The 18,371-nt window shown below is 40.3% G+C and overlaps 1 protein-coding gene across 3 annotated transcripts; it reads left to right on the plus strand.

Annotated features, from left to right (window-relative positions):
• Positions 1-7,923: 7,923 nt before the first annotated feature.
• Positions 7,924-16,442, plus strand: E2F6 (E2F transcription factor 6). 3 transcript variants are annotated; one of them, XM_070955506.1, is made up of 7 exons: positions 7,925-8,064; positions 10,531-10,705; positions 10,811-11,027; positions 12,588-12,746; positions 12,906-13,020; positions 13,652-13,795; positions 15,660-16,442. In XM_070955506.1, exons 3-6 carry the CDS (start codon positions 10,816-10,818, stop codon positions 13,778-13,780), a joined length of 615 nt encoding a protein of 204 aa, XP_070811607.1. In that variant the 5' UTR covers positions 7,925-8,064; positions 10,531-10,705; positions 10,811-10,815; the 3' UTR covers positions 13,781-13,795; positions 15,660-16,442. The 3 variants fall into 3 exon arrangements, with proteins under 3 accessions (XP_070811615.1, XP_070811607.1, XP_070811598.1); XM_070955514.1 differs by lacking the exon at positions 10,531-10,705 and having other exon boundaries at positions 7,924-8,064; positions 15,802-16,442; XM_070955497.1 differs by lacking the exon at positions 10,531-10,705.
• Positions 16,443-18,371: the final 1,929 nt, after the last annotated feature.

Raw genomic sequence — 18,371 nt, forward strand, 5'->3', positions numbered from 1 at the left:
TTTGATGTTTTTGAAGGAGCTTTTTAGCAAGGGCTTCCTTGTAAATTAGATATCTTTGAAGCTGCCACCAGTTCCTGTCAAATATGGATTCTTTTTTTTTTTTTTGGTCCTGTCCTGAGCTCATGCAAAATTCAGGGCTGACCGGAAATCAGTTAGTGCATCCCATGCGAAGCTCATGTGAGTTTTGGGAAGATGAACTTATTAATTAACACTAAGACTACTCTATTTTTTCTGGATGTACTGTTTTCCATTGGAAGGAGGCCCCTCCTCACACCTCCTGGAATTTTCTCCTCCTTCCTGTAGTGAAAGAGTCCTCCATTTTTTTACGAAGCAGCTATGCTGCTTCCTCTGCACAGTGGCTATAGGCAGTCCTCCATTTATAACCATTTATTTAATGACCCAAGTTACAATGGTTGGCCAATGTCTTCTTTCAGATTTATTTTGAGAAAAAGTAAAGGAGGCATTTCTAGGAAATTATATTTCCAAGGATTTTCTTCACATTGACTTTTACTATTAATCCTGTAAGCACTAAATAGATTTTTTAAATCAATATTAATCTTGTGTCTAATCCCTATAATTCTTCTAAGATTAGTTATGATCTCTCAAAGCTATGATCTGGAAGAAACTATATTAAATTTTTATTTGAATTCTAAATATTAATCAATTTCTGGAAAAGTTGGTCCTTGGAAATAATCATAGCACAGGCCAAGAAAATCGCTGGGATATACGTTAGTGAAAATGGTTCATTTTTACCTGCTCTGACTCTGCAGCTAGCAGCACATAATAGATTGCTTTCTGTAAAGTTAAATCAGGCTGATAAGATAAGAACTAAAACTAAATTTCCTGGGGATTCTATTTATTTCTGTGTTCATTTATGGCAGGGAGGGGCATGTCTGTGTTGAAGTCAGTGTAAGAGAAATATAGCAGATTTCCAAAGGCTACACCAATTGCCAAATTGAATGCATTTTTAAAGTATATTATTTCTAACGCTCTACGTCAGTGATGGCTAACTTTTTTGTCGTCGTGTGCCGAAAGCATGTGCGCATCCACACCCATAATGCAATGTGCGTGCGACCCCCCGGCAGTCTATCACCCTTGTACATATGTGCGCAATCTTCCCCTGCCCCTGCGCATGCCCGCGTGACTCCCCCACGCTTCCCCCGCCCCCCCCATGCATGCATACATGACACTCAGCGTTCCCCCGCCCTCCGTGCATGCACGTGCAACCCCACGCATGAGCATGCAGCCCCCACCCCATGCGCATGTGCGCATGTATCCCTCATGCACCCCACCCCCGCCCCCTCTGTGCAGCAGAGACCTGAAAATCAGCTGGCCGGTGGGAAGTGCACACGCATGCACGGTGGAGCTGAACTGGGGCGACGGCTCACATGCCATAGGTTCGTCATCACAGCTCTACATGATAGTTTAAAAAGTGGTACTCTAAGTAATAATCCTGGAATTTCTTTTCAATTTCCAATACTGCATATATTGAAAATGGTGAAGTCCACATGTTAAGGGACCAAAGTCCTGGGGTTAGGATTTCAAAGCAACTGGTTGTCTTTGCTTATTTGCTTTGCCATCTTTCCAGAAGTCAAATTCACTAAAAATCAACATAACTCCTCATTGATGTAAAACAAAATGTTTCAGATTTGAACATAACAGACTGTATCTGTATAACCAAACAAGAAGAACTAGCAGCACATCCTGTCTCTGGCCTTCACCAAACACATCAACACTGAGGACAGATGCATTAAGTTCACAAGGGAAGATATTAAGGAAAACAGTCTGGCTTTCCTGGAGAGATCAGTATTTATATTTTGATTCTCACCACCCACTGGAGCACAAAATGGGAGTGATCAGCCCTACATAACTGGGCTGAAAGTTTGTCTACCAGTAAAGAGGGAAAAGAAAAAGTACTAAAATATGTCAAGGAATCTTTCAGAACTTGTGATTATCCTGAGTCCTCATCAAATAAAAAATAAAAATAAAAAAAAAGACCCAGCAGAAGCTCCTCCATTACAGACAAGAGAACAACAAATGTAGCAACATTGTCATTTCATATATATTGCAGGAATATCTGAAAAGCTCAGTAGCATTTTCCAACTTTAAACCCAAGAATATACAAGTCAGAAGCTTGTCCACACCAAGGGTGAAACACCCAGACACAAAGTGAGCAATGTGATATATGCAATACAACAGGGAGACATATGCAGATTTGTACATTGGTGAAACAAAACAACCACTTCACAAGCCCATGCCACAACATAGGACACCAAATCCAAATAAACAGATAAGAAGGTAAATCCCCAAGTGTCCTCAAGGGCTCTCAGAGAGTGTGTTAACAACCAGTGACTGCAAAGAGATACAATCCTTCCATCTCTCCTCCCACCGCTGAGACGAGATTCAGTGTGGCATTTCATGCTAAGAAATGGTGCTGCTTTTTGTTTTTAAAAATTGAGGGTTTTTTAGTTCACAGGGAGAAAATTTGTGATGCCAAGGTAGGCAAAAAATAAATTCAACCCAAAAGCAAAAAATGGACACTGGGATGAGATTCAGGATGGAATTTCATGTTTAAAAATGGTATTGCTTGCTGTTTTTAAAAATCAAGGTTTTTTGGTGCCTGGGGAAGAAAAATCCAGGGTGTGCCCAGGAGCTCAATTTTTTTTCAACCCGAATGCAAAAACTGAAGCTGGGATGAGATTCGGGGTGACATTTCATGCTAAAAAATTGTGCTGCTTTCTGTTTTGAAAAATCGTGGGTTTTTTCGGTGTCTGGGAAACAAAATTCGTGACACCCGAATAAGGGACTTGTGTGCACAGGAAGACAATTTGTTTTTTCAACCCAAATGAAAAATGGGATGCTGGGACCAGATACAGGGTGGAATTTCATGCTTAAAAATGTTGTTTCTTGATGTTTTTAAAAATCAAGGGTTTTGGTGCCTGAGCAAGAAAACTTGTGATGGCGCGATTACACACACACACACACACACACACACACACACACACACACACACACACAGCTATTTAAGTCAGGCTTAAATTAGATTTTATAAAAGTGGTGTAGGTTTGTCTTCTTATGTAGGATTCATGAGTCTGTGTAGTAGCTGCTATAAACCATTTCATGTCTGTAAGTGGCCTCTTTTGCAGCGCAATGAATAAAAGTGAATTCAACATTAGGTTATCTTTCCTGCTCTTTCAAAAGATAGCTGTTTGAATAGATTTCTTCAATAAGAATGAAGTAATGTATTTTATTTTAAAGTGTATTTTACTTCATGCTCAATATATGGAGAGAAAATGTTTTGTACAAGAAAACAAGTGCAGGAAATAAGGCTATAAAACCTTTGCTCTTTGCTTTGTTGACATTTATTATAATACAGGTAGTCCTCGATTTATAACTTTAACTGACCCCAGAGCTACAGTGGTAAGTCGTGGCATTTGTTAAGCAGGTCACATACTCCTCCCCGATTTTACAAATATGCAAAATGACTTACATGCCTGAAGAAATTTCTTGGGCCCAATTTATTCATTCATTCATTCATTCATTCATTCATTCATTCATTCATTCAATTTCTGTAGCCACCCATCTACCAACTAATGGTTTGTATGCATCATGGTTAAAGGGTTGCTGATTAAAATTTAGGAGACAGAGCTGTATTCCTGCATCAGAACAGATTAAGGAATGGACATGCAACTTGACATGCTTCCTTGAGTGAGGTGTCTTTCCCGCCGCCTTGAAGGAGGCGGTGGTGAGGCCTCTCCTCAAGAAGCCTTCCCTGGACCCAGCAGAGTTGGCTAATTATTGTCCAGTCTCCAACCTTCGCTTTGTTGCGAAGGTTGTTGAGAGTGTGGTAGCGCGACAGCTTCCTCAGTACCTGGATGAATCGGCTTATCTAGATCTATTCCAGTCGGGCTTTAGGCCTGGATACAGCATGGAAACGGCATTGGTCGCATTGGTTGATGATCTCTGGAGGGCTTGGGACAGGTGTTGCTCCTCTGTCCTGGTCCTATTAGACCTCTCAGCGGCTTTTGATACCATCGACCATGGTATCATGCTGCACCGGTTGGAAGAGTTAGGGGTGGGGGACACCGTGTTGCGGTGGTTCTCCTCCTTTCTCTCCAACCGGTCACAGTCTGTATTGACAGGGGGGCAGAGGTCGACCCCGAGGCCCCTTGTATGTGGGGTGCCACAGGGGTTGGTCCTCTCGCCCCTTCTGTTCGACATTTATGTGAAGCCGCTGGATGAGATCATCCGTGGTTTCGGGGTGAAGTACCATCAGTACGCTGATGACACTCGGATGTACATCTCCATCCTGGATCACCCCAATGATGCCCTTGAAGTGATGTCCCAGTGCCTGGAGGCCGTACAGATCTGGATGGGGAGAAACAGACTCAGGCTCAACCCATCCAAGATGAGTGGCTGTGGTTTCTGACATCCCTATATAGTCAGTTGGTGCCATCACTGACTATTGGGGGCGAGTCGTTGGCCCCCACGGAGAGGGCTTGCAACTTGGGTGTCCGCCTGGACTCATGGCTGTCTTTAGAAGAGCATTTGACGGCTGTGGGCGGGAGGACTTTCTATCAGGTTCGCCTGATCTGCCAGTTGCGTCCCTTTCTGGATCGGGACTTGTTACGTACGGTCACTCATGCCCTCGTAACTTTGAAGACACCGTGTATTGTGTTCTGGGAACAAAATACTGCCCAGATTACTCAAATGAGGGCATTTTTTTTCCTGATTTCCCTGCTATATCATTGCTTTGACTACAACATATAACTATTATTGACCACACAATAACTACTGTAATGCTCTCTACATGGGGCTCCCCTTGAAGAGCACCCGGAGGCTCCAACTGGTCCCGATTGCGGCCGCGTGGGTGATTATGGAAGCGTCATGGCGCTCCCATGTAACATCTCTCCTGCGCGAGCTGCACTGGCTTCCAGTGGTCTTCCGGGTGCACTTCAAGGTTTTGGTTACCACCTTTAGAGTGCTCCATGGCTTAGGACCGGGGTACCTACGAGACCGCCTTCTGCCACCAGTAGCCTCTCACCAACCAGTACGCTCCCATAGAGAGGGTCTTCTCAGGGTGCTGTCGGCCAAACAATGTCGACTGGCGGCCCCCGGGGGGAGAGCCTTCTCTGTGGGGGCACCTGCCATCTGGAATGAGCTGCCCCCGGAGATACGGAGGATCCTGGATTTGCGCACTTTCCGCCGTGCCCTCAAAACATTCTTATTCCAGCAGGCTGGTCTGGCCTAACCTCCCTTTTAAATTGTTTTAAATTTGTTTTATAAATTGGGGTGTTTTAAATTTGTTTGTGGGCCAAAGTATTTAATGTATTTTTAAATGGTTTTTTAACGTTTGTACTATGTGTATTTTATCTCTTGGCTGTTCACCGCCCTGAGTCCTTCGGGAGTAGGGAGGTATATAAATTTAATAAATAAATAATAATAAATAAATAAAAAGCAATGGAAAGCAATATAAGCTTCTTTTCTCAGCTGAGATGCATTTGTAAGCGGGCCTGGTGAATTGTATTTGCACACAATATAGCTTACATATAAGATGGAATAGGCCTTTATTTATGCTTTTCACACAAGGTTTTGTTAGAAAAGGAATCCAGTCAGATTTAAAATCAACACATCCCTGGTATAGAATTCTGAAGAATTTGAAAATCTTGGAAAAATTCAGATTTTTTTTCTTCACTTTTTTTGCATGACTCCTGTGTAACTCTCCTATGAAACAACTGCCGTTCAATATAATTATTTCAGGTTTGTTCAATAAACAGGGCATCTCATCTTTGTCTATGTTATATTTGGTTAAACATTTTTGAATAGATATATCCTGGGAGTATCATTGGACTCCCAACTGCTTGTCTTTCTCTTTTCTCGATTTCGCTGTTGTAGCAGAAGTACAAATAGCAAAACTATAAGTTAACCATGAAACACTCCAATATGAAATCTTAATTCAGCAACATTTCTTAAAGTTTTTCTTTCTATTTTTTTATCTATTGTGCACAGCCTGGTGTCACTTTGGGTGAGATAGGAAGGTGTATAAATTTGTTAAATAAGTAACTAGGTAAATAAATAATTTTTTAATGTCGCTTGAAGTACCACATAAATTAGGGCATTTTGCTTTCCTTTTCCCTTTCTACTCCATTCTTTTCTGAATTCATTACAGTATATTGTAAGCCTGAACCCCATTTTTGTTTCATTTTGGTTTTTGCTTGTTTTTGCTGTTCACCTCGAGAAGCTCCAGAACAGATACTCTAAATATGAAGTCTGGTCACGCTTGGGCATGATACCAGTAAATGACAATATACAGTATGTAGGTCAAAGTTGAGCTACAAAGTTCTTGATGCTCTCTGAAGTTGGTTACTTGCTTGCAGACAGTTCCTTACCTGAATAGGTAACATCTCCATTGCTAGAAGGGGTTTTACTCCCTGTTTATGTACAGCATCTTATCCTGCCAGTGTTGGTGGGGCTGCAGTTGTTTTTGGCAGTTCTTGGATTAGGGTATTCTTTTCTAATTGGATGAGCTTATCCTATAGACATGCTAGCCATATAATCAAAGAAGAGAATGCTGGCTTCCCTCAATGAGGAAACGGAGATGAGCACTTACCTAGTTAGGGTAATGAAACGTTTGCAAGAAAACAACCAAGCTCAGAGAGCACCAAGCACCTTCATTTCAACACTTGAGCTACAAACGTTCTTCTTTATTCACAAGTCTTTTGATTCCAAGCCCACTTTCTTTACCCAAAAGTTAAAATAACACAGCGTCCCCAATAACAAATAAGTTCGTTTCAAAGCATCATTTGTTGTCGAAAAGTTTATAACCTTTATTAACTTATTTATTTATTATTAACTTGGTCTGTTGTGTGGATGTTTGGGTGGTTTAGGGGTGGGGAATTTGTGGTGGGTAGGAGTGTGTTTCGGGATTGTTATGTGTGTTGGACCTGGTCTTTGGGTGTTGTGAATTTTGTTGTATGGGTATACTGTGGGTATACTGTGTATACAGGTACAATGACAATGAAGTTGTTGTTGTTGTTATTATTATTATCGCTTTTACTCATTAAACATGAAAGTCAGTCAATTTAACATTTAAAAATATGTCACAAATACGATTGACTGGTGCTAATGATTGATACGGGCTGCCGCCAGCGTCCTAGGTATCAACCAATTATTATTATTTACTTTATTCATTAAACATGAAACTCAGTCAATTGAACATTCAAAAATGAATCACAAATACCATTGACTGGTTCTAATGGTTGATACGGGTTGCTGCCAGCGTCCTAGATATTAATATTAATATTATTATTATTAATAATAATAATAATAATAATAATAATAATAATAATAATAATAATAATAATATTGGTTAAGACATGCAAGCAAAAAAAAAAAGAATTGCACGTACATATTTAAAGAATTTCTTAAAAAATTAAATTAAGAAGCAAAACAAACCAAAAGAACTTTAAAACATAATAAAGAGAGCATTCTTAGAAGCAGTTGTCCCTGGAGAAACCTTGAAAACCCCTAACTTGGAGATGAACACATTTCCCGTAGGCAAGGCGGGGAGGCGGTGGCGGTGGCAGCCCCGGTCCCCGAGCCGGATCCCACCCGCCCATCGCAGAGCAAGCCTGAGCGGCTCCTCGACGCCGCCTGATCCGAAAACCAAGGTCGGAAGAGGCGCCTTCAACTCCTCTCGCTTTGCCCTGAGGCAGACGGAGGTTCTGCTCCGCTCGGGGGGGGTGGGGGGGGTTAAAGCTCCCGCTCGGGAATCCCGCAAACGGCCCGGCCCAAGGAAAGCGCTATGAAGCAGCAGCCGAAGCATCTCTCCGGAGGAGGAGGCGGAGAAGCAGAAAGCGGGCGGCGCTTTGCTGTCTCTCCCCCTTTCGCCGCCTCTTCCTCCCCATCCATCCCCCCCCACCTCTATTGAGGCGGAGAAAGGCCAGGGGCGCCGCCGAGGGAGAGGCTGGGCCAAGATGGCCGCCCTGGCGTTGGGCCGGAGCCCCGGCCGCGAGTAAGGAGCAGCAGCTGCGGCTCCCGTCGCCTTCCTTGGACTTGCTGCCAGTGAGTGAGGCAGCGGGTGGGCCAAAGCAACCCGCGGGGCTTCTGAAGGCCTCTCTCGCCTTGCGCGGATAGGAGAAAGGACGGAGATGGACTGGCTTGGCCGGGCTGGGTGGGTGGTTGCCAACTCGGCGAGTTAGGGGAGTCCAGCGGGGCTGAGGAAGGAATAGAATAGAGTCCCCCCATCCGTGAGGAGGATCGGAGAAGGGAGGGAAAGAGGAAGGAAGGGCCGGAGGAAGGCGCTTTTGAAGGCGGCTCCTTCGGCTTCTCTTAAAGGGGCCTTGAGAATGAGATTAGGACCGGGCGAGGGGAAGGGAAGGGAGGGGAGTTCCCGGGCTTCGTCTGAACCCCGTTTGCGTTTTCTGGGGGTTCCCCAGTTCGTCTCGAACTTCGTCGTAGCCTGCGAGTCTTGGGGGTTCTCGGGGCCTGGTGGGATAGGGACAGCTGTCGCCCTTGGGGGTCGGCCTCAGAAAGATTACCGGTGTGTGAAAGGCATGAGGCATCAACCTTTTGCGTTATTAGCCAGGTTTAGTTCCTAGAGGTCCAAAAACGCTGGGCTTCTTGCTACAGTACAGGCGGTCCTCGACTTAACGACGGTTCGTTTAGTGACCGTTCAAAGTTACACCGGTGCTGAAAAAGAGTGACTTACGATCGTTGTAGACACTTAACAGACCGTTGCAGCATTTTGATGACGGTCACACCAGAGGTGGGTTTCAGCAGGTTCTGACCAGTTCTGGAGAACTGGTAGCGGAAATTTTGAGTAGTTCGGTGAACCGGTAAATGTCACCTCTGATTGGCTCCACCCCATCTATTCTCTGCCTCCTGAGTCCCAGTTGATTGGGAGAAAATGGGGATTTTGCAATAATCTTCCCCTGGAGTGGGGTGGGAATGGAGATTTTACAGTAACCTTCCCCTGCCACGCCCACCAAGCCACACCCAACAGAACCAGTAGTAAAAAAAAATGAAACCCACCACTGGGTCACATGATCAAAATTGGGACGCTTGACAGCTGATTTGTATTTATGACGGTTGCAGTTGTCCCGGAGTCCGGTGATCCCCTTTTTTGCTACCTTCCGACAAGCAAAATTCAATGGGAAAGCCAGATTCATTAAGCCACACTGTTACTAACTTAACCACTGTAATGGCTCACTTAGCAACTGTGGCAAGAAAGGTTCGTAAAAGGGGCAAAACTAATATAACAAACGTCTCACTTAGCAACATAAATTTTGGGCTTATTGTGGTCGTAAGTTGAGGACTACCTGTATTGGCTGCCAGGGTCCAGAATTTTGTGACTGCAGAGTTGCTGTAATAGTTGTAAATCCAAGGACTGGTCGTAAGTCTTTTTTTTTTTCAGTGCTGTGGTAACTATTGTAATGCTATTGTGGAGCCTTTTAATGAATTGAACGGTTTGTGGGTGGTTTGTTTTTAACTTCCATTTAAATCTTTTAACACAGAGAGATGCTCAGAGATGAGATCCTTTTCGTTTTTTTACTCCAACCCCAATTTTTACTGAGTTGCCATCAAGAGGTCAGCATTTTGTGTTGAGGTTAATCTAAGATCTGCAAACCAATGCCTTTTTTGTTTTTATTTTCTTGAATAATTCCTTTAATAATACATTTATATGGTTGATCACCTTACTGGACATGACTCTGGGCAGTGTACAAAACCAACAACTTATTGCTTATATCATATCTTTCTGTAAGTGATTCAGTTAGGAAGTAGAAACAAAATGCATGAATGGGAGTGGTAATCTTTTGAGGGACATTAGATATGTAATCATGTAGTGTTTTGAAGGGATGTTGGAGGACCTATTTTGAGCTAATAGGATAATTATGTCAAGGGAAAATGTTGTGCTTTTTTCTTTAAAATCTCTCTTATCTACCAAACACATCACATTTGCTGTAAGATTATTCACATAGCCAGACTATCACAAGATCAGCAGTGTTTATTGAATTTGCACACTGCATCATTCTTTTTTACTCTTAAATACAGTGCTAGACACTCCATAGGCACGTACAAAAATTGAAAATGAAGGTGGTGAACAGTTGATTTCTGGTAGCCATAAAACAATGAAGGTGGAGCCTTTACAAAACTTAAAAATTCTTATTTTCTCATTAACATTTTATATTGATACGCGTGTAAATATAAAGTTTTTAAAAACAACTAATGCAAAGTAATTATAAGGAAAGAAAAAATCAAAGAAAGCTAAAACTGCAAGAAAGAAAGAAAAGCTAAAGGAAAAATAGAAAAAAAAGATACAGTACAAAGAAGTGGTTTCCAATCTTCTTTATAGCATTTATAAGTACAATTATAAATTTATCTCTTTCTTTAAAGTTATCTCATGACTCTACCCTATCTAATAATCAAAATCATAAATCATACATTTATTTTTTCTCTTTTATGCAAAAAGTCCATCAGGGTTTCCAATCGGCAATAAATGTAGGTATTGTTTTTTCTCTCATCAAACAGGTGAATTTGGCTATCTCACTTAGGGATGACAAGTCATGATGTCATACTATGGCAATACTGGATCAGTAAACAGCGCCTGTTGATAAAACAGCACAGCACAAGTTCATGTTTGCCAATAATTGAAATATATCTATATATAGTTCCATATGAATTTGAGCTTTTTTAAATCTGAAAGGTAATGTGTTTTTGCTTAAGGTATGAACTTTTTAGAGGCAATGCAAATATGTTTTATTATTGAACTGGTGCCTGTTAATCTGTACTTTTATTTAACCCTATGCAGAATCAATGAAAGGCAGAAAGCCCCGTTATGATGGATCTCTGGTTCAGCTGACCAGAAGATTCATGGATCTTGTCAAAGCTGCTCCAGAAGGAGTCCTGGATTTGAATGAAGTATCTCGTTTGCTAGGAGTACGGAAGCGAAGAGTATATGATATTACAAATGTGTTGGATGGAATACATCTTGTTCAGAAAAGATCCAAGAATCATATTCAATGGGTGTAAGTTGGCTCTTTTTTTCTAACTTTTATACTTGAGATCCTGGATATTTAAATATGATGTGGCACATTATTTCAAACTATTACTTATTAAGAGTGTGATACAACTTGGAAGGCTTCTTGGACACAAATTCATTATTTTAAATTAATAGCCTTGTTCGCTACCTCTACTACGGATAAAAGGATACAGGATTGACCTAAGGATTTCTCCAATTATATATTTAAATATTTGAGTTTGGTCTATGTTCTAAGCATCATAATACTGTAATTGAGCATCAAACTATTGAGATGGAGAAACCTCCTTGCTTCAGCTCTTACCGCAATACAATCTCAAGTGGAAAGAATCTCCAATAATGATGCAGAACTTCTTATATATAAATATTATTAATGTAAGACTTGTAAAGATCTTGGATTGTGTAAAAATGTACACAACAGTATTTATACAATTTACACAACCTGATCTAATAAGAATATCAGTGAGTTTACAGGGTTAAGTCTGCACAGGAATAGACTATTAGTATGTATGTATGTATGTAGTCCCATAAAATGTGTAGCAGCTAGTGATACCTGATTTTAGAAGTTTAGACAACCTGTGCCCTGTTGGGTCATCGTTTAAGAGATATTTCATTACCTAAACAGCAAAATGACCAAGGTAAGGCAAAAAGCAGCAGGAGCAGGAATGACTGATGGCTTTCCCATTGTCCTTGTGGGAAGTTGGCATGAAGCACTGGAAACTTCCCTTCCCTTCCCCCTCCTCCTTTCTTTTCCTTATGTCTTTTCTTCCCTGCCATTGTTTTCTTTCTTCCCTTCTTCCCTCTGTACCTAGAATTCCTGCTTGTTTCCCCATTTACTTTATTTGTGAGAATTTTGCAGTGAGAAAGTAGGGAAGCCAGCAGGAAGTTGCAAGGCCAAGGCCAATAGACAGATAAGTGGTTGCTACCACGTAGGGAAGAAGCAAGGGAATGCACAGGGATGAAGGTTGGGAATGATAGGGGGGGATGTGAGAGGTGCTGTGCAAACCAGGGAGGGTGCGCAAAGGGAAACAATAAGTCAAGAAAGTGCCTGGGGGTCGCAGGGATGTGCAAGAGTTGCTGATGGGTTGGGAAAGGTGATTGGGAGGGCAGTTGGGGCCAAGAAGGATATGTGGAGTTCATTCCTCATTGTTCCTCCCTCCCTTTCCTACTTCTTTTCCCAGAAGGCAGGTATGTAGATTCTGCTGACTGTGGGAGGGAGCAAGGGATTGCATGAGTGTCACCAAATGTTGAAAATGAGGATTATGTGACTCCAGCAGCTGGCAGCACTGAAGCAGCCATAGCTTTCCCAAATTTCATTTCCTCAGGAGTAAAGAGTCCCAGCATAAGATATCCCATTTGAGGTATCTTTGTTGACAAAGTTTTGATATACCATTTTGCCCAGTTCAAGGTTACAGACACTAGAGTTTTAGTAGTATATAGATATTTTTATGCTCTCATTAAATATGATTTTGGTATTGATAAAATGATGCATTGCTACCTATACCTTTAAGCTTAAACCTTCTATAATTTTTTTAAAAAATTATCTTAGGGGTTCAGATATTAAGCATATTACTAAACGAACACCGGAGCAACAGAAGTTAAGAGATGAACTCTGTGATTTGACAACAATGGAAGAAGCATTGGATGAATTAATCAAAGATTGTGCTCATCAGTTGTTTGACTTAACAGACGATAAAGAAAATGCAAAATATCCTTTTTCCTTAACATTGACAAATGTTCAGAATTGCTGGATTTGAACAATATTAGGTTTTTGTGTAATTATAATACTTTAATAATTATATTGTATACATTAAAAGTAAACAATAGTTTCTGCTACTGCTGTTAAAATTTCTTAACTGTTGCATACATTAGCTTATGTGACCTATCAAGATATCAATAACATTCAGACATTTCAAGAACAGATTATTATTGCAATTAAGGCTCCAGAAGGAACCAGGATGGAAGTACCCCCTCCTAAAAAAGTAGGTACTTCTTGACTTGATTTGAATTACTGGGATTTGATTGGATGGATAGCTGTACAAAAGATCTACCTACAAAGACCAACAGTGAAGTTTTCATTTTTATTTTAAATGTCACAGAAGGAGATTTGCCTCATATGTTTGTAAATTAACATACTTGTTGAAAATTTAACTATAGCTTAGGCTGCCAGCTTCTACATGGAAATGAAATTACACACATTTTTGGTTTCTTACTCTAAAGTACCTCATTCTGAAGTTTCAAAGGTATCTGAGCTGATTTCATTAGGATCAAACTGTAATGATTTGAAATTAAAATGATTTTGTCCCACTGATCTTAAGCAAAAACCCTTAATGAGAAGCTTGTGAAGAGAATGGGAGACACATACATATCCATTGCTAGTTTCAGAGTTCGAAGCAATACGTAAATCAGCAGCGTAAGGTATTTGGGATCTTTCCTGAACTGCTTACCTGGAAATTCTTGTTACATTCTCGGTAATTAGAACTCTTTCCTGTGAATATGCTGGCACACTTTGAGTTTTGAAATACAATGAAATTTATGCACCCTTCATCTATTAAAAGATTTGTCATACTGTAATTTGTTATTTAATCTTGAAAACATATTGGTCTTTTTCAGGACTGCATAGAAGTACACGTTAGAAGCACAAAAGGCCCCATTGACATTTACTTATGTGAGGTGTCGTTAGATAATCCAGATGTTAAAGCTTCTGAAAATACAGATGAACTTTCATGCGAAAGCAAATAGGCTGATTTGCTGGAGGTAAAGTACTGAACTGAAAAGAGATAGCAGAGATGTGTGAAAAGAACTAAGCTCAAGATGAGTCTAATGTCAAGAAATAAGAATAGGTACAATCGAACCCCCCTTTTTTAGTTAAATGATTAAGATGGGATTGACATTTTGACAGAAGTCCTACAAACAAGTAAAATGTTTATATAAACTATTCATGACTAAAGCATTTTGCTTTTTTCTTGAGACTGTTAGAATTGCATGTTGCAATCTGATAGCATTGGGTCAGGATAAAAAAAATCCAAATTGGAAACAAAGGTTGAGTGAACTTTCTAGCACTAGTTATTTATAACCTTATTACAAAAAAGATAACACTATATAATTTACATCAGTGGTTCTCAACCTGTGATCCACAAACCCCTGGGGACCCTCCAATGTCCTCATAGGGGGTCTGTGAAGTCTTGAAGAAATGTTATGATTTAAATCTTGAGTTAAGTCTTGGGGGTCTGTGGTCATAATCCGTGGCCACAAAAGGTATTTAAAGGGGATCCATGGTGAAGAAAAGGTTGATAACCACTGATTTATATGATACCATTAGGTTATCAATAGATCTCCCCAAGGACTGTTGTTAAGGGAGGGTGGAAAGTTTGCGTTCTTGAATAGGTAGTCCTCGACTTACAACAGTGGTGGATACAGGCCAGTTCTTGAGTATCTGAAATGCAGTCACAAGTCCGCAGGGAAGGCAGTCAATCAGAGCTAGATCATAAATGTCTTTTGAAGGATCTGTCATAACTGAACAGTCACTAAAAGACTGGTTATAAATTGAGACTACCTGTTTTGGTGTTGAGTTTTGGTGCTTCAAGTAGATAAATTTTATCGGACATTAACTCTACAAATGAACTTGCTTTCTCTCATTCCCACATAAGAGAAGAGTATCTTTATTATTGAATATTGAATTTGTAATCATCACATTAAAGGTTTTAGTCATAAACCTAGAGATTTGTTTGCTTGAAAGCATATGATACAGTTTAGTTGTATGTTCATTGTCCATGCACATTATTTTAGTTGTACCTAAAGTAAGTAAATATATGTATACAATTTTAGAGGTAAACATTGTGTGTAATAGTAGCTTCTTCAAAAGAGTGAGAGTAGGTTATCAGGAGAAATATCAAAGGAAGTTGAATGCAATGGGAATGAGATCCTTAAATAAAACAAAAAGATAGAATATAAAATGAATGGAGAGTGAATGAATGAATGAATTAAGATTATGTACAAAACTGAGTGACCAAAAGTTGTCTGGTCATGTAGAGTGAATGAATGTGAATTGGATCACCCACCTAGATTTGTTCAGATGAGATAGGCAGTCATAGAAATTGAATTGATGATAATCACAGAAGAAGCAGAAACAGAATATTTTCATTTTTTTTGGTTTATTTTTGTTAAAATTTCCTGCCTTTTTCTTACAACTTCCCACCTTGTTTTGTACTTCCATAACTTTGCTTACCTAAGCAGAAGTACCATGATACATATGCATGCATTGATATTATTGCATTGCTGTGGTTAAAGGGCTTGGTGGCTCAGCAGACTGATAGCATTGTGATTAACTCCAGCTGTCTGCAATTACTGTAAGTTCGAATCTCACCAGGCTCAAGGTTGACTCAGCCTTCCATCCTTTCTAAGGTAGGTAAATTGAGGACCCAGTTTGTGGGGGCAATAAGCTGACTTTGTATAAATATACAAAATATGAAGGCTAGCTTAACGCATTGTAAACTGCCCTGAGTCTCCGGAGAAGGGCGGCATATAAATCAAAAAAATTTTTAAAAAATTTTAAAAAAATACTTCTCCAGTATATGATCCTATTCTAAAATAGTATGTGTCTTAATTTTAACTTTTGCAGTGAATCATATGAAGAGTGGAAGAAAAAGTGAAGGATTTGATTTCTAAACTTCAGATTCAAGGATTTTCCAAGATTTAAATCACTATGGACCAATGCAGAGATAACAGGTGTTTCTCTTAATTTTTTTTTTTTTTTTTTAAAGAATGAAATTGTGGACACCTCACCTGAGAACTTGCTTCCTGTTTCAGGAATTCATAATGGCATAAAAGAGAAGAATTAAATGAACATATATCCTTTAACTCTCTATATCAGATCCAAGGTTTATTTACACTGGAAAAGTGACAGTTAACACAACACAAATGCAGAGACATACACTAAGGAATACACTTAAGCAAGTCAGGCTTAAGTTTTACAAAAGTGGCTTAGGTTTGTCTTCTGATACAAGGTTCATAAGTCCACATACTACCTGCCGTAATTTATTTCATGTAAGTGGCTTCTTTTGCAGTTCAATGAATAGTAGCATTTGGATTACTTTTACTGCTCTTTCGAAAGATAGCTCTTTGAAACTGAAGAAATGTATTAACGCTTGCTTGCACAACAGTTGCTCCAAGGTTGTTTTGAACATGGAATGAAATATAAAAATCCAAAAGAGGAAATGTTTTATACAAGAAAACTAGAGTAGAAAAAATAAGGTTTTAAAAAACAAGTCTGAAGAAATTGAAATTGCGTGGACCCAGCTTGTATGCATCATGTTTAAATGGTCATTAAATAAAATTTGGGAGGCAGAACTGCACTCCTGAATCTGTACAGCAAATAATAATAAAAGTGTAAATATGGAAAAAATGGACTTCTTTTGTCTTCTGTAATTGAATGGAACTTTAAAGTAAAAACTTTTGTATTTACAGTACATCTATGCCGCAATCTTACTATTTATTAGCATTAAAGTTGAACTGAATTACCAACTCAGTTGTGAATATCCATGCAGCTGCTGAAATCTTGGCTGTCTGGAGCAGGGGTCACCAACCTTTTGGACCTCAGGGACCACTAACTTCATAATTAGCGGACCACTAATATGATCTGCCTAATGACCGGCTGGGTGGGCGTGGCTAGGTGGTCATGTGATTGGGTGGGTGTGGCCAACTCAATGTCACTCATGTTGAGGGGCATCTCGCCAGCCTCTACTCGCTTCTCCCCTCCCAGCCACTCCTCGTCTCCCTGCCCGGGCTCCTTAGGGCCCCCAACAGGAAGCAGTTGTTGGAGCTAAGCAGCCACCACAAGAAAGAGTTGGCAACTCTTCAAATTGGATCTGACCGAGAAGGAGGGTCAGTAGAAGTACTTCACCGAGGACTAAAAGCATAGGTTTCCCAAGCAGAGGGAAGACCTGCAGGAGTGCAAGGCCAGATACCAGCGTCTAGAGGCTCAGCGGGCTGAGATGGTCAGCCAGTTCCAGGCCATGATACAGTCCCACTGGAACAAGGCCCTCTGGCTCTTCGCCACCAGCACCGCTTCCCTCCAGCCTTCGCCCAAAGCACCACACCAGGAGGCTGAAGCAGACCCCAAATTTGAATTTCTGTCCCCCTCCGACCCATACAAAAAGACCCCGAAGGGGGGAGACTGCAGCAACACAAATGTTCATTGCATGTATCTGGCCCAGGGGCCGTAGTTTAAGGACCTCTGATTTAGTGCAATATAAAAAATGCAAATAATTTTTCTGCGGACCGCCAAAATTTTCTCGTGGACCATCAGTGGTCCACAGACCACCAGTTAGTGACCGCTGGTCTGGAGTGTCAAAATTATAGAGTAAAGAAAGGCTATTGAATCCAACCCCTGCTTAATGCAGAAATCCAAAGACACTCTGGGACTCGACACATCTAATAAAGGAGAATGCATTATCTGTGTGGAAGTGATTCCACTGTGAACTGCTCTTGCAGGTCAGACATTTGTTCATTTGTTTTCCTAATAAGTCATAATTTGCCATTATTCTAGATCTGGCACTCTGGAATTAGTGGGACCATGTTTTGTTTTTCCATCTGACATCTTTTCAAGGATTTGAAGAATGTTGCCATAATTCTACAGATTTTCAAAATTCATTATGCAGTAATATATTTAATACAGTTTATTAAAAATGATACTAAACTACTGAATACAGTTTGTTAAAAACGACACAAAAGAAAACCTGCACCACAAAAAAATTAAATATAAAACTTTTTAAGTAGCAGTATAAATAAGCTATAATCGTGGATCCATCTTCCTCTTCCATGTCCACTTCCTGCAACTGCTTCTCTTTTCTTGGATTTGACTTTTGGTTCAACACCAACCAGCAGAGTATTAAAGGGGAAACTGTTAGAATAAAATGTATAATGATATACCCTTGAATGCTCAAAATCTCCAATTGGACAGGCTATCTTTTCTGCAAATTCATTTTTACAACTTTTAAGACGGGTATTGAAAAAACAGCTGGGTGTCTTTGAGCCATTTGCTCAATTTCAATCCAGCCCACTTCACAAGTTTGTGGGGAAATGAGGAGGAAAAAGTATTAGATACATTACTTATGAAAAAAAACAACGGAAGAGTAAAATAAACAAAATCGATGCTGGCATCCATTCCTGTTCAATGTATCCGTTCAATTTATCAATTCAATGGTCTCATGTTCATGACTTTCATAAGAAATTGCACAAGTTTCATGGTGGCAAAGTAAACAGGCTCAACTTAAAAGTGGCTAAAGCAGAGAGTGCTGGCCTTGACAATGAGAAGCCAAAGGTACCAGGGGTG

This window comes from Pituophis catenifer, unplaced genomic scaffold, assembly GCF_029215685.1.
Source record: "Pituophis catenifer annectens isolate HBS135680 unplaced genomic scaffold, rPitCat1.0.hap2 SCAF_1, whole genome shotgun sequence".
Taxonomy (NCBI): domain Eukaryota; kingdom Metazoa; phylum Chordata; class Lepidosauria; order Squamata; family Colubridae; genus Pituophis; species Pituophis catenifer.